General features: G+C 40.4%; 3 protein-coding genes across 3 annotated transcripts in view; 1 reads left to right on the forward strand and 2 right to left on the reverse strand.

Moving 5' to 3' along the window:
• The first annotated feature begins 5,855 nt into the window (after nt 1–5,855).
• LOC103376904 (beta-1,4-galactosyltransferase 1-like) lies at nt 5,856–10,012 on the forward strand. The gene is made up of 2 exons (XM_008307464.3): nt 5,856–8,209; nt 8,515–10,012. Exons 1-2 carry the CDS (start codon nt 7,781–7,783, stop codon nt 9,181–9,183), a joined length of 1,098 nt encoding a protein of 365 aa, XP_008305686.1. The 5' UTR covers nt 5,856–7,780; the 3' UTR covers nt 9,184–10,012.
• Nucleotides 10,013–13,691: 3,679 nt separating this feature from the next.
• Nucleotides 13,692–18,605, reverse strand: amer2 (APC membrane recruitment protein 2). The gene has a single exon (XM_008307465.3). The coding sequence runs from the start codon at nt 18,246–18,248 to the stop codon at nt 16,188–16,190; it is 2,061 nt and encodes a 686-aa protein (XP_008305687.1). The 5' UTR covers nt 18,249–18,605; the 3' UTR covers nt 13,692–16,187.
• A 4,422-nt stretch (nt 18,606–23,027) lies between these two features.
• Nucleotides 23,028–25,360, reverse strand: part of mtmr6 (myotubularin related protein 6) — a 7,857-nt gene continuing 5,524 nt past the window's right edge. The window contains exons 10-15 of the mRNA XM_008307466.2: nt 25,215–25,264; nt 25,025–25,118; nt 24,812–24,918; nt 24,492–24,626; nt 24,280–24,406; nt 23,028–23,696 (exon numbers count right to left, since the gene is read on the reverse strand). Coding sequence (XP_008305688.1) covers nt 23,331–23,696; nt 24,280–24,406; nt 24,492–24,626; nt 24,812–24,918; nt 25,025–25,118; nt 25,215–25,264 — 879 coding nt within the window. The 3' untranslated portion in view covers nt 23,028–23,330. The remainder of the gene's footprint in view (nt 23,697–24,279; nt 24,407–24,491; nt 24,627–24,811; nt 24,919–25,024; nt 25,119–25,214; nt 25,265–25,360) is intronic.

A 25,360-nucleotide genomic window follows, 5' to 3' on the forward strand; every position in this document is an offset into this window, starting at 1 on the left:
ATATTAGTCATACTACCGAGAGTACTACAATCTTTAACACATTAAGTATTCATTTAAACTGCACGTCATATTTAAAGCAAACAGTACTTCAGATGTGTCAGATCTTTTGTTTTGATCCTTTTTCTTAATTTCAAAGATTTCAGTCCTCACAGATGCCTCACAACAACTTTATATACTGAAATCTCTTATTTACAAAACACGTATTTTTTAAACACTACGAAAGTTGAGCAGAGGTCAATCCAGGACACTGGGAAACAGTCACAAAAGCTGTTTTAATTAATTAGAAGAATACTTTGGGAAGAATACTTTCAGCACAGCAGTAAGCAACATACTGAAAACAAGGTTCCTGAGAAAAGCCTGTCAAAAGTAAGGCTGGAAATGACCTTTATGTTTATGTTATGGAATGATAATTAAACATTTACTTTAAATACAGGCAGGACAGAGCAGCAAACAAACAACCAGTCACTAAACTTCATTCAAACAAATAAACAAACCGTTATACTCCAAAACAATTCACAAAATGAAGGAGTAACACTTATTCCCGGTACCCAAAACCAAACAAACATGCAAATACCTGAATATATTAATATATAATATAATAATAAGTTTTGTCCTACCTCCAAGTCACCAGCGCCGTGTAGCTTTTGTAGTGGAGGTTCATTCGTCGCACTGTGCAGTATTTTCCATATATTCATAGTGAGTTCTTCTGCAGCTTTAAACAGTCTTTGTTGACAGAGACAACAGTCTGATACAGATACAAACACGGATACAGTCCGGTTTGCATTTTCCGCGAGGTCAGTCTTCGTCATTTTGGAGCGTCTCCTCCGACGATGAACGCACCTGTCACGGTTTGTCGTCTAATTGCATGACGTTAAGCACTCAGTGACCTTCGGCTAAAATAAATAAATAAATCTCTAGTTGAAAACAACCGAAGAATCAATTAAAAAAAACATCTAATTAATTAAGTATTAAGTATTTTTCTTAAATAATTAAAAAATAAATAAATAGATCATTAAAACGCTTTTATTGTGAAGGTTCAAATTAAACAATGATTAGCTCCCACTAGAAATTATAACGCGAGGTAAAGGAACAAGAGTAAGACCAAAAGTACTTTTCCAGAGGAAATTGAGTGTGAATAAAACTTAATAAAACACTTTAAGGTTAATATTGTCTGTTTACCGTGATGCGCGTTTTTGGTATGGTCTCAGTGAATAGCTTCAGCAAATAGCTTTATTTAAATATTAAAATAAATAATTCTAATAAAAAAGAAAAATTGGTCAAGTGAAAGTTGTTTTTTATCCTTTAGAATGATTAGAATTACATATATTTTATTTAATATCAATATTAAAAATAATAGTCCAAAGTTGTACAACAGTAAATCATAATTTTACAGTGATGGAAAATATACATTAGTACTGGAAAACACATAATCTAATATAAACATGAATATATCGTTTCAAAAACACATTCTCCTCTTTTGACCACATCCCATTAGTTTGTGACTAGAGGTCTCAGTGAGCCAATTGTTTGCAAAAATCATACATGCACTATTCTGCATCAGGACCGGTCAGGATTTGTTACTCCTCAACAAAACAGTGTCCTCGGGGACAACCGTCCAGTCTGAGTGCAGACCCCCACATTTTTTATTTATTTATTTATTTTTTGCTGTAGGGCAGCCCAAATCGAATGCTGGTTATGTTGTACGGTCAGTTTTTGGTTTCACTTACGGACAGTGACGTCACATTGTGTACCAGGAAGTCTCCTGAAAACTGGGCAAAGTGAACGTACAGGAAAACTCTCGTGTGTGTGTAATCATTAACTACTGACAGCATACTCCGCCCTGTCTAAGAACAATGACTGGAAACAGTGGAAACATCCCACCATCTGCATGTGTTCAAATATAACAACCCTGTGGTTTTACGTGCATACTTCAGGACACTGCTCCAAAGGGCAGTAATAAACAGCCTTTACAGTCATCATACACCTGCTGTAAACACTGGGGTTGTTGACAGCACTGATGTACACACTGGTGATTTATTTTATTGTGATTGTGGAAAACAAACTCACCAAAGAGAGGAGTTGACTGGTTAAATAAGGAGGCAACTGTTGCCACCCTAGGCCTGCCTTTAACTTCCATCTTCCATTTAAACTTTTTATCCAAACTGTTATGGGAAATGTCTCCAACATGTTTGTCACAGTGTCAGCTGCAACTATTATGTCAAACCCACAGTGTATGACAGTGTTGCTGAATAGATATTCCAGCGGCGCCGAGCAGAATAGGCGAACAGTTAAACATGGTGACAGGCAAATAAATGAGCGCGGACGACTATCTACCTGAGATAGAAAGGACCCAAGTGTTAATGAAGAGGGAAATGAGTGAACTAATGCGTGAGTGAGCGAGACAGCCCGTGCGTGGGCGTACGAGGGAGCAAATGTGCGACTGAGCCAGCAAGTGAGAGAGTGCACGCCTCAACGTGCACTTTCAGGGAGAGGAGAACAGATAGTTAGGCATGAAAACCACACGTCAGTTGCTCCTAATTGAGAGGTTTTCCTACGGTCGCTGCTTGCTTCTGGCACACTGAGCCCCAGGGCCCATTGGGAGAAAGTTGGGTTCATGTCACTTAAAAAACAATAGCAATGAAGAGATGAGCTCTAACTCAGCCCCGTGACTCCAGGCTGATGTTTCTCCAACACTTGAAGTTGCCAACTCAGCTGGAAGGCACTTTGTGGTCACAGGTTGGTGCATTTTGCTTGACCAAACACGGGGACAGACTTAGACCCGAACGTAGACCTGGAAGAGTACTATAGTCCCGAGCAGGTCTCGGGACTATAGGACTCTTCTAGTAAACTTTAAAGTACTCAGACAAACGTCATGACTGAATATCTTCTCAATTCTCAGAGAAAAACAAATCCTTAACAATGAACATAAGCTGCAAACTTTGCTCATTATTTTTGAGACAATTTATTTCATGGATACCAGCTTTAAAAAGTCAACATTTTCCCAGTGCCACTGCTTTGCTGCATCTATGAGGAACAATTTTAGGTCTTTATGAGTCAAATCACCACGACTCAGGAAAATGAGCAGCATTTAATGGCAATCATTGCAGCATGGTTGTCACTCAAGACTTACCTTCTGTTGCCAATAGATGGCACGATTACACAATAACTCCTGCTGTCACACTGAAAGATTGAGATGCACCGTGCTGTCACCGAATCCCTGTCAAATAATATCACTAGTAGGCAGTTTAGATCAACCTTTGATGACCTGTGCAGCAAGTGGATGCATTAGCTGTAAAGACAAGCTGTTAGTCAGTTAGTTAGTTAGTTAGTTAGTTAGTTAGTTAGTTAGTTAGTTAGTTAGTTAGTTTTCATAGTAGCTTCATATTTTACTAATATTATAACACTATTCTACTGTTCAAGTCGAACTCCTCTCTTCACTGTAGGGAGTGCTGCAAACACTGTTGTTAAACCAGACCTGAGTCTAATTAGTGAAAAAAAACATATAATTAAAACATTTCATAGATAAACAAGTAATACATTCTGGATGTAATAGACAAAATAAAAATGTGTATTTTGTATCTTGTATCTTAAAATGACATTTTGTGATATTTGATTTTCCATCCATCCATCCATTTTCATCCGCTTATCCGTTACCGGGTCGCGGGGGCAGCAGTCGCCGCCCAAATCACATTGCACCGTACCAAACCTTCCTGCGGGTGGTGAGTCCACTGGAAGGTATGATACTTGATTTTTACCCTTTGAATAGCACTACTGCCACCTGCTGGTTGTCTTTTATTGTCTACTTCTTGGAAATAAAAAGAAAATTTAATATATATATATATATATACAGAGGGTATCATCATATGTAGGGGTTGGATGTCTGTTGTATTTAATAATCAATTTAAAATGAAATTTGACTGATGAAGTGAAACAGTCTACAAGTCCATGCCAAGGTGTCACGAGGCTGCTCTAAAGTCTGGCTATGGCAGCACTGCAGCAAAATTAGATTTGTCCTTCAGTCACACGTCCTGTAACTCTAAAGGAAAATGTCACAGCCTACGGCTGCACTGTGTTCTGTGAATTTTATATTGACATTTATATTAAAAATAATATAAATGCCAAGATAATCTGTCTTCCAACCTTACAGAACGGGACAATAAGGCCATAAGATTGTTCACGACCACGATAGCACAAAGCGTTACACAGCCAATCAACCACTAACTGAACTCCACAGCCTGTTGGTAGCAAACACAGAGCTGTGAGGTGTAGAAGGGAAACAGACAGAGTCTAACAGCAACGGCTGCTTCAAATAACAAACAGCTCTGGATGCCGTGTTGCTGTACTGTTGTCGTGTATTGTCAGACTGTCGTCTTTGTTGTCCACCAGTCTGTCGTTGTTCAGACCGTAAATGTATAGTACAATGTTATAGAAATGAATTTCCTCACAAGGTCAAAGGTCATTTTTTGTCTCATAACAACCCTCCAGTTTGCTCAAACAAGGTTTTTTAAAGTGATTATTGTGTTTTTATTTTCAAATTACTTTATTGTATGATATGTTGGGGAAAAGATAGAAAAAAAACTGATATATTTGAAAGCAGATTTTCTCAGACCATTTGAGCAATGAGAAGCAGGTGGAGTGGCTGAGGTTGAGAGGTTTATACACACACACTCACAAACACACACAACCTGCTTTGTTTTCTCAAATAGTCCACGGAGCCATCGAAACCACTATGATTCTGAATTAGCTTTGATTGGCTGTCAATGCAGTGAGTCCCTCACAGCTGAGACCACTCAGAAACCCAGCGCACACACAAGCACATGATGTGGGCATCATGTTTCACTAAACTGCAGAGTGCTCCGGGCTGTAAGTGCTGTTTAGAAAGATGCGGTTGAGTGCAAAAGAAGTGTGTGGGTCCATGTTTATCTGTAGAAATGAAGAAAATCTTCTCCCATATACATGAAGTGTACTGTACTGTACTTGTATACTCTAAACAAAGACTTCTCTCGGCCCCTCCACGGCCCCAGCCTCTCTTCATATTACTTCCAAAAGCAATGAAGAATTGATGGAGTTGAGGAAAATAAATATGAAGATTATTGAAGAATCATGAAGGCGTCCAAAAAAGTAAAACACTGTGGGACTATTATCTCCTTATTTGTAGAAATTAGAGTGTAAAATTTATATTACAATTGTATTAGTGCAAAACAAATGTTTTTGTTGCTATAAACAAAACAAAAAAAACAATGTACGTATGTCGTGAACATATAAAATAAATCTGTTTCTTTACATATAAAAAAGGATTAGTTGCAGATATAATGGTTGATAGGAAGTGGCAGGAAATATGTTACAATTGAGACTTATCAAAAAAGGTTTTAAAAAGTAAAGAAATAAAATGAAAAAGTCCACAAAGAAAAAGCTAAAAAATAAAAAAATCTAATATATCTCTCTATATTTTTTATATATATACAAATATACAGACATATATATACACATATATAAATATGTACACATATATCAAACAAAAGGATAAGAAATCGTTTTAGCAAAAATATTAAAAATTAAACAACAGGAAATATGTCCCCCATTGGCCCACAGTGTCTACGTGCATTTTTATTGAGGCACTGATTTACCAAAGCGGAAAAATATTTAATATTAATATCATGAAATTTGATAAAATGATATGTAGTAGTACACATCAAGTTGTAAATGGTTTTCCAGTCGGAATACACAAACAAATAAAAAAAACTGCTGCAAACAGATGCCACAGTCTGTGGCTGAAGCAGAGGTTTACTACGATTCTGATTCAGTTTACTCTGAATGTCAGTCCAACTCTACCCTTACAGTGGGAGCAGCGAAAACAGCAAAAGAGAAGAAAAGGAGAAAAGTTAAGACACAAATGATATAATAAAAAATGTAAGCAAAGCTGGATTCCATTTACAGAGGGTTAAGGAGCCAACTTATCCAAAAGTGATAAAATACACAAAGCTGTTTTCTTGCAAAAAAATAAGATGCAGTGGCTGCAGTGTCTTATGAGGCATTGCTGATACATGACTGCCCTTTAGTGGTGACATTTGGGATTGTAGTCTCACACCCATCAACAATAACGCGTACATATGTTGTCCATTCCCAGTTTGGCAGCAGTTTTTACTCTTGGTCTCATGTGTTCGACGTCTTTCCCAGAATTCACCCCACGTGTTCCCTAGGTGTGTTTTACAGTTCAGTCATTCTGATCCCGAATGCACAGCTGTTTGCAACAAAATCCTCACGCAGCAGTAACAGTGCGAGTAATTTACCGTTTTTAAACTTCACAATTACATGAGATGAATGATCTTCAAATTAAATTTCTCCTCGCTAACCTCTTTAAATGTCTACCACAAGCCGATAGTAAAAGTAAAGTGGCTGGAAAAGTATGCATATATTTGAGTTTTATTCTTCTTCTGGAGAGCATTAATAGTTCAGCTTTTAGTGTTGCTATCAGAAAAGACTTCAGAGAGAAAGTGCGTCACGTCTTGGTGGACACACTGTATCAGGCCTGATAGCAAAGTTTAAAAGTGTGACGTAGAGTATAATGTATGTACTGTAGTAAAAGGACCTGAAGCACCCAAACTGACCTACTATTCATTACTTTAAGGTCATGAATAACTTGAAGAGCCTGTCATGCGCTTGAGTGAGTGAAGAAAAGAAAGTTTGGGTGTGGCAAGGCAACCCTTATTGTTCTTCTGCATTCATGTGATGTCGCTTTTCTTATTTTACAAATGATCCATCTTTCGATGTACACTTTCCACTCATGTTAACAAAACAAAAACAAAAAATCATTTAAAACAAATCTTGCACTCTATCATATTCTACAATGATTCTATAAAAAACAACAACAAAAAGAAAATGTTACCTAGAAAGCATTAACAGACAACTACAGAAACCAGATGATCTGAAAGGCACTTTTACCGTTTAAGTACCTTTTATTATATTAAGAAGTAACACTGAGATTCAAATTTCTGGAAAAGGGTTTTCAAATATTAATTATATTTATATTATGTTATTATATTAAGCAACCATTACAACATTTTCTCTGTAAAACATAAAAACAAGTAGGCTATCTCTACACTATGAATTGACGGTAGGTGTGAGTTTGAGTGTAAGTGGATGTTTGTCTCTGTCCTCGGGTGGACAGGTTGGCTGTCCAACCCAGAGAGAGTGAATTTTATCAAAACAAAAAAACACCCAATTCATTAACCATGTACCTACAGTAATAGGAACATGCTTACTTTTTTGATACTGGCTCTATTAAGCTATTCAACTATTCGCCAGAAGAGGGCACCGTTGCATAAATTATAGGTTTTGGTTAGTTGTTTTTTGTGCTGGAGCGTTTTTTTTTCAGTTACAAATATTAAATTGTCACAAACTATAAAAGTTAGTCATTTTTCTAAGACTTATTTAATGCTTTACAAGGAAAATGTTTGGTTCTTTTTCTATTATTAATTTTAACATTTCACTCTGATAGGTATACTTATATTAATGTACTTTTATGTCAACGCCCATTCATTCAATAACTACAGTTTAAAGGTGAAACTAAATTGTAAATTAGTTTTTTTTTAAATTAGGTGTGTAGCCCAACCTCAACTGTCTTCTTCCTGTGTAAAAAAGCTGCTCGAGGCTAAACAAAACCAGTCTGGTGTGAAGAGAAGGAAACGAGTTTGACTAACTAACAAAAACTCAGAGTCACTCCACATTAATTCCGCTCCTCACACTAACAACACAGCTGTGATATTTCAGCGGTGTCAAGATGCCGAAAAGATTCTTCAAAATCCTCTTCGTTCTTGCTCTTGTCGGCATGATCTGTTATGCCGCGCTACTGTTCGCCGTCAGGAAGGAAACTTTCCCAACTTTTTCAATCAATTTTTATCGGAACTTTAATGAAAACAGTACATTGCCGACAGAGAGCGCGCAACAGATGGTAGAGCAGCAGGAGGCTGACACGAATACAGGAGAAGAAGCTGGTCAAGAGCAGGAGACCAGAGGAGAAGAGGCACCGCTGTTCGCCACAAATGACCATGAGTCTGGTCTGTGTCCAGAGTTCCCTCCAGGATTGGTCGGTCCTCTTTTGGTGGAGTTCAACAAGCCACGGAGTTGGAATGAAGTGACAGACACCACAAGTTATTCTCTTAGTTTAGGAGGAAGGTTCAAGCCACCAGACTGCATCGCAAGACAAAAGGTAGTAACCACGTAAAAAATAAGTAAAACAAGAGGCATTTAAGATTTTTTTTTACAAACCTTAGAACAGAGGTCTGAAACATGTGGCTCACGGACCGCATGCTGTTCTTTAGCAGCCAATTTACGTTGATTCCCTAAAGGATTAATGCTCCAAAATAACTTTACTGTGCTTTATAAATATATACCATAAGTTAAATCAAGTTTAAATCAATTTTACAAATCAGGCATGGATAGTCAACTGACTGAGTGTGACATACTAACTATTGAATGCAACATTCATTTTGTGAAACCTGTGTTTTGGTTTAGGTGGCAATAATCATCCCATTCCGAAATCGAGAAGAACACCTGAAGCACTGGCTGTACTACATGCACCCCATATTGAAGCGGCAGCAGCTGGACTACGGTGTGTACGTCATCAACCAGCAGGGAGAAGATATTTTTAACAGGGCTAAACTGCTGAACGTCGGATACGTAGAGGCGCTGAAGGACTACGACTATGACTGCTTTGTCTTCTCCGATGTCGACTTGATTCCCACTGATGACAACAACCTCTACAAATGTTTCGACAATCCACGACATTTGTCCGTGGCGATGGACAAATTTGGTTACCGGTTGCCTTACAAAACCTATTTTGGCGGCGTTTCCTCACTGTCCAAAGAGCAGTTCATAAAGATCAATGGCTTCCCCAACACTTACTGGGGCTGGGGAGGTGAGGACGATGACATCTACAAACGGGTTGTATACAATGGAATGTCAGTCTCTCGCCCTGACCTGGTGATGGGAAAGTACAAAATGATAAAGCATGAAAGAGACTTGCACAACGAGCCTAATCCTGTCAATCCTGACAAAATAAGTCAAACGTTGTGGACGATGGGTAAGGACGGACTTAATACCCTCGAATACACAGTCACTGAGATTAAAAAGACTATGCTGTACACTATGATCACTGTAGATGTTCACGGACCACTGAATTGAAATGGACTTGGGACCAATGCTGTTTACTAACTTTCTTTAGTGTGTGTGATAGGGAAACCAGTGGGAGGTATATCTGTTCCTGGATCTGTGGATGAAACTTTGATCTTTTATTCACAGCGTGCTTGAACACTAAGACTGAGATGAGTTGTTTGTTTTACACTGGTGTTATCAGAATACTAGGCAAAAGGATGGTGGCACATTGCAACATTTTTTTTCACAAGAGCAAACATGACTTGAAAACTACCAGTGTATATTATTAAAGTATGATTCTTATTGTACTTTATTTGGGTAAATATGAGTAAGGTGGGAATCGAGTGAAGCCCGAACCAAAAGTCAGAACTAACTATGTGTTCCTTCTTTCATACCCACTGGTATGTGGCCCCACCTGTGAGGTGAAAACCAGGATGACCAGATAACACACATACTTTCTGAGGTTTTGCATTGCCCAGAAAGAAAAGTAACTAAAAAAAATACCAAGAGCCTTTGATTTGCAAAACTGTTTCCACCGTAGTTTGGCACTAAACACACTGTTGCTAAAGTCAACAGATACTTTAGGCTGCAGCCTGAATGATGTGTAACCTTTGCAACTTTTGACAATGCTGAGTAGTTTCGAAGTATTTGCAGTAACGACTAACTGGTTTTTCAACCTGTTTGGAACCTGCTCTGTGTTCACCTGTTGAGAGTTTCATCATCGTTGATTTGTAAATATGTGGCAGTCGACGGGTTGCAACCATTTAAACGTTCTGCGGGGACGGAAGGTATCAGATGTTACTGTCTTGGATTAGAAAAGACGAGTGTCATGTTTAAGAACAATAAAGAAGTCACCAAACACAGAGGATTTTTTAAAAGACTGATTCAGCGTTTTGAAATGAATAACCAGTTAATTACTGGGTGGTAATACTAAACCATCATGAGAATAAATGCGTCTTAACATTAATACATAATTAATACACAATTACATACAGTAAATGTTCTTCAAGCCCCAGAGCACTGGAGAAACGTGTTGTCCTCACATTTCTAGGTCTTCTAGCTGAATTAACAGAACCCATCCATCCATCCATTTTTATCCGCTTATCCGTTACCGGGTTGCAGGGGCAGCAGTCTCCCTGACCGCCACGCAAATCACACTGCACCGTACCAACCCCCCTGAACCTTCCTGCGGGTGGTGAGTCCACTGGAAGGTACCAACCGCCTAACTGGGATTTGATCTTGCCCAGGAGGTGAACCCTGGGGTTCTACACCAATGACAGAGACATTGCCTCTGGGCCAAAGCGCCACTAACAGAACCCTGTGTTGTTTATTTTTTGTGGGGAAGAGACTGGAGAGGGAGGTGTGTGTGTGTGTGTGTGTGTGTGTGTGTGTGAGAGAGAGAGAGAGAGAGAATGGCCTTTCCTGTTACTTGTGTTGACTAACTGTACAAACACAGTCTAAATCAATAGTCTGTAACTGTTGCAGTGCTTGATTACACAGGTGTCACTGCATATTTGATTGAAGAAGAAAAAAAATCAAATTAGCCTCGTGGGAAAAGTAATTGTGATAATTGAAGAATTAAAGTATTAATATAAATATAAATATGTATCATATTACAGATAAACCGACTAGTAGAAATAAAAATCTAAATTACTAAAATATGTGCTTTGTTAATTAACTTGGGCCAAAGTCTGGCAAAAGGACAAGAGAGTCATTTTCACCGAGGGACCGCAAAAGCGAAATTAGAGAAATGAAATTTGCAACGTGGAAAATTATACAAAACAACAGAGGGCAGTTCACTGCAGCGTTAAACAGGCTTTGATTTAATTTCTGCCTTTGAATTCTTTAGTAAGTGGGGGCTTTTAGTGTTGTTGTTTTGCCAGAACAGTAAACCCTTTGCAGCTGTACAAAAGGCTGACACACCTACAGTCAGTGGTTCTGGTTCTGATTGTCTTCTTCTCAGACATTTTGAGCAGGAGACAGTCATGGACTGCAGGCAGTCAAACTAAATAATACAAAATAATGCTAATTCTGAGTCAAATCAGTCTGATTTACACAGATATCTCTCATCTCGGCTCCTGATGCTTGATCGTCACGGATGCAGATTACTACCTGTCACCTTTGTTTCTAGTCTTTAAGACCTTTAACAGGTACAATCCTGATGTGTTTCCTCAAAAAACACAAACTGTGTAAACAACAAGCAAATGTGTACAAGTGTCTTACAGTCCATGTCAGATGAACCTTGGTAGCAGGGAACTCCGAAATTTTCACTTTATATGTATAATGTGGTCTCTTTATTGTACACAGTCTTTCTAGGCCTGTGACTGCTTTGATGAGCAGGAAAACAATAAGTTTTGGTCAGGCAGCTTGTAGCACTTGTCAAGCAGGATTTGAAGCTATGACCTACTGTAGGCTTGTGTTACCTTTATTTTATCATGGCTCTACATCGTACATCATTCACAGAGGTAATACGACAGCATTTTATTAATTATTGACACCATGAGTTTAAAGGTCATAGCGCTGTGCTAATTTGATACCCATGCACATATATGTATTTATTGATTCTATCGTTCTCTGTCGAACGCTGTTTGTGAATTTTGGGCAACATCTGCTGGTCGAATTGCACATTACAATCAAATACACAATAACCTGAAAAAAATACTTCCACCATGCTGTTTATTTTGTATCTTCTGTGACACAGTACAAAAGAGCAGTATTCGTGTTTGTTTTTTTTAAACGAAAACGATGTTCTTATTAATCAGTTCAGCTCTGCTGTGTCAAGGTAGAGACCCAGCTCTCCCCCATCCTCTTCCTGCTCACTGCTGCTCCCTCTATTTTCATTGGTTGACCTAGTAGAGTTACTATGGGAACAACTGTAGAGAGGCTGCCATGTAGATCGTGGGGTACAGACTTCTCTTTTGCCGATGTCATTCACACACTCTCACTTAGACACACACCCGCACGCACAAACACACACAGCTAGGTTATTTTTTGTGAAAGAAAGTGATATTCATTGGTGTTTTGTTTTTTTTAAAGATAACTTTAATGCTACTCCGACGAGTTCTACAAGTCACTGTCAAGATGCGCAGTAGTGGCTTAAATCTGCAACATTTTAATTTTTGTATAGAATGTAATTTGTTTGACTCCCAAAATAATAACAATTATGAGGTATTCGTATTATGCTTATTATTAATGTTGTTATTATTGTTGGACATTATCAAAACAGAAAAACATCTACTGTATTATTAAAGCAGTCCATGTGACATTTATGTTTAAATGGTCAATCATTTATGTCAAAAGTCTTGAATGCATACCTCACTCCCATGTTTTAAAGCAGTGTTGTATGGTAACATTAATTCAATCCATCTTAAGTTTTGGCGTCCTGGCTGATATCAACCTTAATAGATTCTTAGCTGACTGAGTGACTCATATATTCCTGAGCTACTCTATTGTCTGACGGTTGCTAAGGTCAAATAAAAGCTCCAGTAAAGAGCAGCTAAGCCAAACAAACACTCATTCACATCCCATTAAATCATGTTGCTCCCTCTTTGCACTTGGCCTTCAACATCTTTCCTTGTTCTTTTCTGCTTAATACAAACAGTTACTGTGTTCCATACAAACTAAATCCTCCCTGTCATGCACTCCCTTTCGTCACACACACACACAAACACACAATGAGAACGAGTGTCCACATGCAGCAGCAGATTACAGATGACATTGGCCACGAACACATGCGTGCTCCAGCATGCACCATCCTCGCTTACAGCATCACTTCAGCATTGATCTTGGCAGCTGGGAGAGGAGTGTTATGGTCTTACGTAAGGGTGTTACACAGACCTTAGCATGCAGAAACAGAGAGGAAGCTGGAGAAAGACGAGGAGGGAGGGGAGTTCTGCTGCACTATTACAAAGGGGATTCGCACTGCACCAAATTCTCCTTCTCCACCTATTGCACACCCACAGCAGAGCATTTTATCTTTTTTTAGCAACATGTGTTCTCCCAGGAACCCCAGCCTTCAGGAGATGTATTCACATTCAGTGTGTTCTGCAGGCCCAACATTTCTGGAGATAGTGACCATATTTTTTGCATTTGCAAATGTTTCAGCTATGTGACAGCTGGTTCTTTGGTATAACAACTGCTGCCTGTGCAGGTCTCTACATGTATTTCCCAACTGGAGTCCAACAGCAGACAAAGACACATCCATCAGGCATTTAACAATCAATAAAGAGTATTGATCAGCTTCTACGGCCAAGCAAAGCAGAACTCTGTAAGTGTGACTTAACAAAGAACAAAGAAAAAAACACCAAATAAACAAACACAATGCAGCACATGAACAAAAACATCTGTTTCATCTCAAACCCCACTGGGATAAACAGCATGAAGAGGTGGGGGTAAAAGAATGTAGGAAGAGAATTAGGAGGACAAGCCTCTAATCCTATTTTTCCTTTTTAAAAAATTATGAATCTCATGAATCCCCCAAGTTTAAAAAAAATGGAATCTCATGTAAGTGTAAACAGGAAGAGTCAAGGGTTAAAATCTCAGCGCAAAAACTGTTTTATTCATCAAATATGAAAAATGGAAGGTTGTTACACTGTAAAATAAGTGATTCAAAGAATAGAAAAACAACGTATTTTCCAAGCAATGGTCACACACAGATCCAGGTTTATAATCGGTCAGCCAGTAGATAATTATTGACCAGGTGAAAAAGAAAAGAAAAACAAGAAAAGGAAGCCAAAGGTGCAGTCACTCAGTCTTGTTGGTCACAACTTGTTGATCACAGTACTGGATAAGTCACATTTAAATTGGAATGACATTTAAATGTCATTCCTTAGAAACAAAAACGTCCAAAATATCCCAAACTTGGTGGCATTTTAATCAGCATTAACTTAAAAAAAAACTCATTATTTAAAATAAAATTTCATATTATAATTCTGATGTTCCCTAATGTATCTCAGCAGTCTCTTGGGTGGGTCAACTTTTCATGACAACATTTTCATCTAAGATGAAAAAGTCTCTTATCATCTTACTCTATGGCACATTCTTCCCCCCCGCCCCCGCTCATTTTGGGCAAGAACAGTGAAACTGATAGTACGGCAAATTTAAAAAAAACCCAACCCAAAAATAACAGTCGTTATCATTTTCCTTTTACCCTGTTGACCATTGTCTCCGTCCTTTATATTTGACAAGAAATAGTCTCACTGCAGACGTGGGGTCAGTTTACTCTTTCCTTCAGAGCCTACAAAGATATTTGAACCTGGTGCAGTGTTTTGGATCAATCACCGTGCTGTAAATGAAACAGAAAGCTTTCACGCTGCAGAATGACCCGCAGAGTCACTGGAACCCTTGTGGTTTTGGATTAGAGAAAACTAATATGATCTCCAGTTGTCTATGAAAATCTCTCTTGTACTAAAAGATAAGAGGGTAGAGGGGGAGGCACTTTGCCCTCTGTAACTTGCCTCAGTGGATCACTGACAAAGGCCTTTCATGACTGCATCACACACTGGTCATTCGTATTACAAGTGGGCTTCGCAAGGCTGCGAACACTGCAGACTAGTGTGTCTGTTTTTCGGAGCGTGGGCAGCTTGGTAAACAGTGAATTCCACCGTTTGTCTTGACCCCCAACGAAAGAAGGGGGACAAAGAAGCAAACAAAACTGACATGAGGAAATATACTGTATGCCAACCTACAACGACATCGGCTACATTCAGATTCTTACACAGCCATGGCAGTTCCCACACTGTGGTTTTACAACAGGTACTACAGACAGAGAAGGGAGTAGGTGTCAGCAGTGTATTAAAAAGCTGGTGCAATCACAGTTTAGGATCTGTGCAGTATGACTGTTTATAAAAAAACAAATGAAATATGAAATCCAGTGAAGAAATGTCAGCTAAAAAAGATCATCTCTTTGTGAACATGACAAATGAGAAGAGAGTTATCCAGTGTAGCTACAAAGACAGAGCCAGAGGCTAAAGACAATGTGTATATGTTCATGATAGGTCAGTGTGTGATGATTTTCCTGACTTTCGTGCCCCATGTGTAGCACTCCATGCAAAGAAAGAGATATTTTTTGTGTGATATAGAGAGTGTGTGTGTGTGTGTGAACAAGTGAGTGTATTTATGTGTGGGTGCTGTCGTTGTCCTTGTGAAGTATTGCGATAGTGTAACCAAACAGCTGTAAATCCCAGAGATTAGCATCTTGTTGAAGTCCTTCCAGAAACAAAGTGAAGGTCTTTCTTCAAAAACCTAACGTGACCTTCTGCACTGAAGCTCGTCTGATTTTTGGAGTTGCAAAATAGATCCTGTTCCGTGGTTGTGTTCATTTATTCACATATTTTAGTTCATTTTGTAGTCAAAAAGGATTGACTTTTAAAAAAGACAAAAAAAAAAACAAACAAACAAAAAAAAAAACAGTGTTCCCCAGGGTGGTGTGGTTGTCATGTGAAATTTTTCCTGGATTCTTCAAAACTATTTTGAAAAAACCTTTTTGGAAAAGGGATAATTTCAGAACTTTGGCTATAAAAATCGGATTATTAGGAGGTAATCTGTTACAGATTAAGCAAATCAGCAAAGTTGAATGAAAAAAAGACTTTGATCCAACTAGGTGCACAGGAGAAAATTATACCATACAGAGTCCCATAAACAAAGGTCCTTTATTTCTGCTTTTGCAGCCAGGAGCTGAATCAGAAAGTGTCAGCAGGTCAGCAGTTTTCCAGAGAGGTCACAGGCAATGTGTCTGTAGCAAATTCTTGGATTGTCAAGAGTCAACATCCAAAGTTACTTTATGAAGCCATGAAATGTTAACCCAGCATTTTTGGAGGGCACATGTGACTTTCTCATGTGAAGAAAAAAAAACTTTTTCTTTATTTGCCATAAGCTAGAACACTCGTGGAGTGAGTGCTTTCAAGATCTGTAAGGAATTTACGGGCCGCTATGTCCACAGCTCTTTCTGGGTGGAGAAAAACCTTGTGGCCCTACAAAAACTGTACTGTAGGAATATCCCACAGGTTTGGAGAGAAAAACCAGTCTGGTGCAAACTACTTTTTGCGGGCACTTCCTCTGCTGCTGGGTTTGTTTCCAGAACGACGGACAGGCACCTTTGACACAGGGATTCTGGTGCGAGCTGGTGGAGGAGCCTCGGTCTTTGGTGATAGCGGTTCCGCTTCAAGAACTGATGACAGAGCAGACTGGCTGACTGAGGACGTAGGTGACATTTGTCTGCTGCTTACTGGGATCTTGGATTCCCGTGGAAGGTTGGTGCTGCCTTTTAGCATTTGGAAAGAGGAAGAGGAAGAGGAGGAAGGAATAGTTGTCTGAGAGGTGGGGCTACTGAGTTTGTATTCGGTAGATGGAGATGGGGTGCTGTTGAGGTCTTCTTCACCATCCTTCTCTTCATTATCTTCCTGATCGTCCGGATCATTGTAGAGGTCGTACAGCTGGTCTCCAGAGCAGCTGTCACGTGAGAGAGCTCTCCTCTGGTTACGTTGCAGCCCACTTTCATCAGGTGTGGCTGTGGGTGTTGCCGAGGGCGTGTCCCAGTAGCCCTCATCACTGAGAAGCTCCTTGTCCCCAGGAGATGTTGGATGACGACTATGTGTGTGAGGGAGGGTGGGCTTGGAACCTCGATTTGCTCCACCAACCACTGGTATTTTACTGAGCCCCAACCCCTTGACCTGGGGTATCTTTCTGTCAGAACTTCTGGGGGCTTGAGGAAGGTGGCTGCCTGAAAGGTTGGTGTGAGGGCTATAAGTAGTTGTGGGGGTCGTGGAGGGGGCCTGATGTGATCTGGGTAAGGCTGGAGAGTTATCCTCCGTGGAAGGCAGCATGTGCCAAAGTCCTTGCATGTCTGCATCATCCACTCCCTCTGGACTAGCCATTTCCTCCCCTCCACCCATATAAGCCACCACGCCACTGCCAGGTGGGTGCTGCTGAGGTGGAGGTGGTGCTCTGGTACGTGCTGGGAGGGAGGCCGGGGCTGAGGTTGAAGCAACAGAAAACATGTGTTGGGTGAGCTGGGGTGGCAAAGGGGGTTTGGACGGGGATCCACGTGATGTAGAAAAAGCTCTACCAACACCTGCTCCCCCAGATACTCCTCCTCCCCCACTGCTACTGCTGCTTGTGCCACTGCCACCGTTACCCCCCGGACCATCATCATCTGCATCTGCAATAATGTCGCCACAGCCCGTTAGTGAATCAAAGCTTTTGAGAGATGTGACGTCAGTGAAGAGAAGAGAGCAGAGTCTGTCCACTGATGGTTCCGAAGGTGCGTCGCCCGTGCTGCATCGATCTAAAGGAGGTGTTGCGAGGGAGGGGGTAAGACTTGAAGCAGAGGCTTTGGCTTTTTGAACAGTCACGTGGAGTGGAGAGTCAGTTGGAGAGTAAGGATGGGAGAAGTCTGGCTCAACAGATGGACCTGTCATGGCAACACAGTGTGGGGGTGTTATGTTAATGCTAGCAATAGGAGTCTCTGTCTCTTGGAGGTCAGCTTCTACTTCTCCGTTCTTACAATCCTCTTGGTGATGAAGTGGGGGTGGTTCAAGGGTTAGGGTGATATCCTTAGCCATTTGCGAACTGGTACTGTCCTCATCTTTTTCCTTGTTACCTTCAACTTCTTCCCCATTGCCTTCAATTGTTTTGCGTCTCCATCGCATGCTGCTGAAAAAGCCCTTTAGGCTCCTCCCTCTTCTGGAAAACCCTGACCCCCCATTTTCACTCGATCTAAAACTCCCTCGTCGGAGTAGAGAAAAGAAACTCAGTGATTTGCTGAGAGACCTCACCGGTCCTGGTTCCTGGTGGGCGAGTCCTTCTCCTCGTTGGTCATCAGTGTCGTTGTTGGAGATTGCAAGTCCATCATGGGTTCTGCTCCTGATGATGTCCACTGCTGCTGCTGAAGCATTACCATTCAAAGAATTCCTATTGTCAGAATTTCCATTGTTATTTGTGGCCCCTTTGTTTCTGAAAGAGAAGAAGCTAGCCACTCCAGAGCCGTTGCGTCTCTTTCCGAAGAGTTTGAAGGCAGCTTTGTTGATCTTCCCTGTTGGCTGGGGGTCACACTGAGAAGCTACAGGAGGCTCCACACATTCAGACTGCACCTCCATTATATCACGCTCCAACACTCCCACTCTATCCTTTCCTTGTATCGCTCTGGTTGCCTGTCTCCTCCGTCTTGCTGGCAACACATACACTCACACCCTCTCTCCAGCCTGCTGTCTGCTGCTCTTTCACTCCCACTCTGACTTACTCTAATGCAAGTGCTCTGGTTTTCCCTCTGCCTCCTCCCTATTCCTATATTCCTCCCTGTTCCTCTCTCTCCCTCTGCCTCTCCGCCTCTCTCTCTCTCTTTAACACACACAGGCAGGGTGCTGCTGCTCACTGTATCCATGGCAACAGGGTGGGCTAAGCAGCTTTCGTCAACATTGGCAGTACGCCAGTGTCTTTCCTCCACTCCCTCCCCCACCCTCCTATTGCTCCTCCATCCTTGACACCAAAGCACAGTTTGCTCGTTCCTTTTAAAATGTTCATTCATTTTTCAGGACACAAATCCCTAAATCCATCACACTTTGTGTTTGTACAGTACGTGTCACTGCATTTAGTCAACTGAAAAAGACATACAGAATGGAGGGTGTAAACATGGCAAACATAATTTGTGTTCAATATGTTTACAGGTGCCTTATGGCTAGGTCATGGTCACACGAAGTTGAATAGCAAATTATGAAGATCACTGTGGTAATTTTGTGAATTCGATATTTGTGTGTGTGTGTGTGGGGGTGGGGGGGATGTTTGTCACTGCACGGACGCTCATGTGCAACTCATATAAGCCATATGGCCTTGAGCCTACTCTATTTGCATAGAAACACAAGGCCAGGTGTCTAAGAGCTATGACATCACATTTAACCGTCATCCTTCAGTGTGTGTCAATATGTTTGGGTGTGTGATTGAACAGCTCAGCTTAGGTTAAATTATGATTAAACCAGCATTTCGATCTTTCCTATTTAATCCATTCATTTTGAATAAACTACTGTGACTATGATTATCTTAAGTTCCACTTTGTTCTTGTTGAACGTGTTTCCTTTAGATCAGGGGTCTTAAACGCCTGGCTTGGGGCCATTTGTGGGCCACGAAGCCCTTGCCCTCACATCCAGCCCATGACCACATGTCACTTATAATTTTAATTTTGCCCCTGAGGTACTTTTTTCAAAATGTATTTTTAATTGTCCTTGTTTGTTGTTCATTATGTTGTTGTTATGTTGTAGCCATCCATTTGGTTAGCACTGTTCTTTTATCCTGAATTCATCAAACTCATTTCTTGTTCTTTTTATTGAACAAAGGCTGATGTGGTTCTACAATGAAATGACAGTGGAGACAGTGGCCCTCAACTCATCTGAGTTTGAGACCACTGCTGTGGATGCTCTTTTTACTGCCAATTCTACCATCCCAACCCCCATATATCTCCTTGATACCCCAACCCACAACTACCTCTTCTCCCCTTCCACTTTCCCATTTTTACTTTTCTCTCTCTTCTTTCCTCCTCCTCCTTCTTCTCAGAGACTGTGGGCACAGACTTGTCTTCCAGCCCACTGCTATCAAACAATGTCTGCATTCATCTGCCCAAGGCACACATACACCCACAGATCCACAGACACACTCACACCCATACGAACACACTGGAAGGGTTTCCCCAGAGTACAGCACTCATGCCCATCCAGACAACCAGTCACCCAATGTGGGCTTTTCAGGTACATCATATAGCACGACATCAGATACTGGAGCAGAAAGCACCACAGCTCTGACAGCAGGTCAGCTGGCAGTTGGATAAATGTGGAGCTGACACTGAGCAGCAGATGGCAGATGGACTGATGCATGGGTCTGAGTTATCACATCGTGAAACAAAAGAACTCTCCAAAAGAACATGCATCCATATCCTCCGGCTCCCTCAGCATTGTAATAATAAAAACAACAGTTAGACAACACTGCGGAAAGGATGAAGAGACAAATGAAAAGATATGACATCATCAAAATCTTTGACCTTGAACTTTAGTTGTGACATATTTAACTGTGAAATTTCCTCTTTGTTGTCAGTTTTGTGTCTTTACTCAGCTTCGTGCAGAACACGTGTGTGCTTTCTCTAGAACCCTAATAAATAATTTCTGTCTTATTCTACAGTGAAAGGCAAGACAGAATGCACAAAGGCAACAAATGAAGTACCCCATCCCCCACTCACCCTTCTTGCCTATATTGGGTTCCCGTTTCAGCCCCCTTGAGGGAAGCTTGACACTAAGTGGGACAATTAAATGACACATCCTTCTCTGTCGCTCTCCCTCTCAGCACGCTGCCTCTGCGAGAGCATGAACATGTGCTTTTAAACTCATAACCTTCTGTTTGTCAAGAGCCTCACGTTGCAAACTTTAAAAGCTGTAAATCAGACTGCCTGTGTAAAGAGAAGCCGTAATAGGTTAAATAGAGGAGGCCATAGTCACTTCAAAATGACTAATGTCTACAATGAATATGACAGGTTTGGTGCCCAACCCTGAGTAAACAGTGATAAAGACAGACAGTTCTGGTTGAGGGTGTGGTTGATCTTTTTACAGAACGACATTTGTCGTTTAGATAGATGGGTCACAAGGCAAAAGACATCCCTTACTTGAGCTTTAAGGAACTTCACAATAGCTCCTGGTCACCTACGTGTCTTTTTATACCCACTGTTTTCTTGCCTTAGCAAAGCATTTGCTTTCATGAAAATATTCAGTAGCAGCAATGATCCATCAGTAGATCTCACGTGGACTGCAGTGACCTCAAGCACATAACACATTTGATAGTCAAATAAAAAAAAACAAATAATCATATCGCCATGTTTTGTCTCCTTATTCCTACTGCCAGCATCTGTAGTGGTTTAGTTTTGTTTAATGTAACTTCAAATGCTGCACAGCAATGTGATTGTATTAGGAATCTTGTGGGTGCAGATTAAACTAAGCCTTTGTGTGTGTGTTGGTACATAGACTGGCTGAAGTCTGGAGGATTACCTTCTCCACCCTTTTGCACTACTATTCAAAGGCAGGGAGTGGTACTGAGTGTCGCTAAGCTGTGTTAACAGACAACCATTTTTGCAGCCCAAACACCGTATTGAGTCTGAACTACTATAGGGCAGCTCTATAATCCAGAACAATTGCTGGAATTTACACAGCATGAAATTCACATCGCAAGGTTCCAAAGAATAAAACTGTATCTGAACAACAACAATATAAAGTTTCCAGAAATAAAAGGTATTCAGATGCAGAGTTCAAAAACAGATGGACGGTGATCTTCAGAAAACATGTTGGCACCTGACATTTATAATGAAATGATCGGTCTGCAGAGTAAACATGGTAAGTCTGTTTGACTTAAACCTATGTGTGTTTATGTAGTGCATTTAAATTGGTAGTTCCTTAAGTTCACCCGCAGAAACTTTACATAAGCACTTCGTAAGTACTCATTTCTGGGCTTATTTTAAAACAACATTGACTTAAACAGGGGCAGAATGTTTCTCCAGTACAAAGCGACCTGCGGCCCGTTCAAATATTAAGACTGTATTGGTAAGTCGGAACTCACGTACTGAACATAAGTAACTATGTCACTCACTGAGGTAACATCACAATCTAGGACAAGTGTCAAACTCAAGGCCCGGGGGCCAAATGCGGCCCACCACCATCAGCCGTTTTGTATGGCCCGCGGGGGGTTAAAAATCCATGCAGCACAGTTTCTTAACCTAAAAAAGTAAAAGTTTATATTACATTTTTTAAATTAATTTTTTTTATTACACAGCAATAAAAAATATTTGTAGCTTGAACAAATAATAATTAATTGCAGGAACAAGCCTTTTTCAATGAATGTATAGGTTATGGTGACAATCACAAAATGCAGTCGGTCGAGGATGTCGTAAACTAAGGACCCCTGTATTGGTAAATCTAACATCACTGTACTTTAATGGCCACTACAGTCTGCAGACCCCAGAACAAAAGATCGCAAAAGAGCAGCAGATTTGCATCATGGATGCACAGCTGACACATCTGCAGAGATTCCATGATGGAATCATATCTGTAGGGACCGGAATGTGAAGAATGTTTAGTCACAGCTGTAAACTGTTTTGGTTGCACATGAGGGAGCAAGACCAAAGTCAAGACTTATCTTTAGCAAGAAAATGTATTCAAAGAAAACTCAAGGAACACAACTTTATTCTGTCCTTTGTTGCGAAAACAGCAACAGCAACATTTGCAATCTGACACCCAACAAAAAACACAGCTGGCTAAGAAATAGTGTGTGAACCTATTCATGGGACACAACCGCACAGCAGTAAATTTATATGACAACATATTTAGGCCAATGTCTAAAGCCATTTTATTGTTCTCTATAACAATAATACTTTATGTGAATGTGTTTCTGCAGAACTATTTCAACATCCAGAATTGGCTTCTCCACTTTTATGTTGTGCAACACACTCTAATGCAATTGTTGAGTGGGTTTTTGTTTTGTTGATTCACAAAGAGGAAATTTATAGTTCAGTAAAACCTAACGTATATTTTATTTAATGTCATACTTTAATATTTTTGACCTTAGTAAAATATTTTCCTATAAAGGAACATTTCAGGAAATAATGCGTTCAATTTACAAGCAGAGCTACAACCTTAGGCTTAGTTTGTTTTGAATGTGACTATTCATCATGATCAGAAATGAGGCATTACTGTCATGGCGGACCGTCACCATGTGACAGTTTGAAATCACATGGGGTTAATTGAATAAATTTATAATGTAATGTTACTTACCTTAAACCATCTAGCGTATATCACACAGGGTTAATGGACCTAGATGTAGCTTTAAAATGTAAAAATAAAATAACACAAGTGTCTTATTTTTAGGATTAATTTATTCTCCTTTTCCTTCCAGTTCCTTTCTACAGTTCTTTTAAACATTAAAAAACAAACAGGCCTTTTCCTATAAGTGCAATATGTGACATTATAATGAGGATTCCATAGAGATTTAGTCTAAAGAGACTTAACTTCATTAATTCAGTCCATTCAGATTCACTGTATATTCATCTTATGATTCCATTCAGGACACCAGGGAACCAGGACATGCGCACACTTTCATTTTGTCTTCGTTCTGAGCCACATCAGTCCCTCGGTGTCAGACAGCTGTGCTGTCAGGTCTCAGCAGGTCATGCGGGCCACTCCAAACTCTAGACTGACCACAGCTGGCTCTTCTTTGGCCAGGTCACTGTTGAATGTCCCATCCAGCTCTCCATAGCTTTGCTTCCTGCTCTCAGTGCCACTGCTGCCCTCTACTGTCCGCTCTGTGTTGGTATCGGAGCTCTCCAAAGCTTCCTCGCCCACCTCCTCCTGCTCGTCCTCCTCCTCTTCCTCCACCTGCCTCTGCACTTCTTTCTGGTTAATGGGAGCCCCCAGGATGAGGGAGCTGGGACGTGGTGGGAGTGAGTTTGAGTGCTGATCTCTGGTGGGGGGAGGTGCGGTTATCTCTGAATTGACCACCGGGGTTTCACCCAGCTGTTGCAGCTTCTGGATGGGAATTTCGAAATATGTGGCCACAAACAACCATTTAAATTGATAATCTTAAAATAATGGATTAAGCCATTTCAATTTAATGTTTTAAATAAATTAAATTAAAAGAAAAACATTTTATGATGATATGAACATGTATTACATAATTATTTTTCTTGTTATTTAGGTTTATGATATTGGACTAAAACAGTTTTTTTCTTTTTTTTAAACATGACAAACACTTGAGGAGGACGCAACCTGTACCGCCCAAATTATGCAAGATGTGCTCATGCCAAATGGTAATCCACCACATATACAAGTAAAAAGACGTATTGACAAAGATTATGTCATGTTAAACCCTGCAGCAATGCAATGCAAGGTCAGCTTTTCGTTCAAGTTTATGAGTCTTTTTTTAGGAGTGATTAATGACTCCTCTATGTTGTTGTGTGCACATGGATCCATTTTGACCTTTCACTCACAATGACAAAAACATCCACCCCTTTCCTTGGTGTTATTGTACAATACGTTTTATGGAACCCCCAGAGTCTGTGTTCGTGTAAAGTAAAATCAGGTGAATGCAATGCGTTTGTCATGTACTTACGCTCTCCAGTGCCTGCAGAGTACTCTCTGCTTTGCGGGTGTTTTCTCTCAGAGTAAGAATGGTTTTAAGGATAGACTGACGTGGGTGCATGGAGCGGTCAAACTGGTGATACATGTTCCGCCAAAACCTAAGTAATACAAAGGTTAATATCTTTGCAGAAGGAAAGCATGAGAAAAATATAAAAGTATTCACAAGAAAAAAGCTGCACTGACTTGAAATGGTACGGCAGAGTTGAAGGCTCTAAGACCGGGTTTGATTCACTGTATGCGGGGCTGTAGAATGGATTCAAATAATTCTGTTTTTCGCCCATCAGAAATGCCCATAGGGAGTGTGTCCGCTCTCTGAGCCTTGGGTGAAAAAAAAAACACAATCAGAAAAACACTTTAGTCAAACAATATTGTTATTATTACAATAAAACAGAGACAACAATTGTTAGTTCTCCACATCCTGACTGACTGACTTTTATAGACTGCAAACAAAACAGAATGTAATTAATTAAATGTAGTGATGTTTGTTTGTGGCTTAGACTCACTGCAGCTCCTCCCTTTGTCTCTGGTTGTTTCCAAGAAAGTTTCCGTACTGGCAGGAGTGCACGTGTTCGTGGATTTGCAGCAGGAACCACTCGCTAAACTCGAACGCCTATGACGGATGTTATTGTAATTTCAGTGAACAAATAAACTAAGCCCCCTACATAGTATGACGAGGACACATTATGAATCAATGTAAACAGATCCATAACACACACCTGTGGGAACTGTTCGGTCAATTGCCAAACTGCTTCCAGAAACTGGGTGAAAATCGGCGACACCTCCTTTGGATCGCCATCCAGCTGGTCACACCTGTAGATACGCAACCCAACAACACCACATGTGCTAACTAACCAGTAAGAACAATGTAATAACTAAATCTACTGGCTGATCCTGCCGAGACCTCACCTGTCTGCAAACTTGTGACCGAAAGAGATCCAGTCTTTCTCAATCAGTACCTACAAGACAAATAGCAGGGCTAAGTGTGATGCAAATATCACAACACATAGGCACAGAAAGTACTGGTAGGGCTGAGCGTTATGGTCCATATAATA

The sequence above is a fragment of the Cynoglossus semilaevis genome, chromosome 3 (assembly GCF_000523025.1).
Source record: "Cynoglossus semilaevis isolate Cse_v1.0 chromosome 3, Cse_v1.0, whole genome shotgun sequence".
Classification (NCBI taxonomy): Eukaryota; Metazoa; Chordata; class Actinopteri; order Pleuronectiformes; family Cynoglossidae; genus Cynoglossus; species Cynoglossus semilaevis.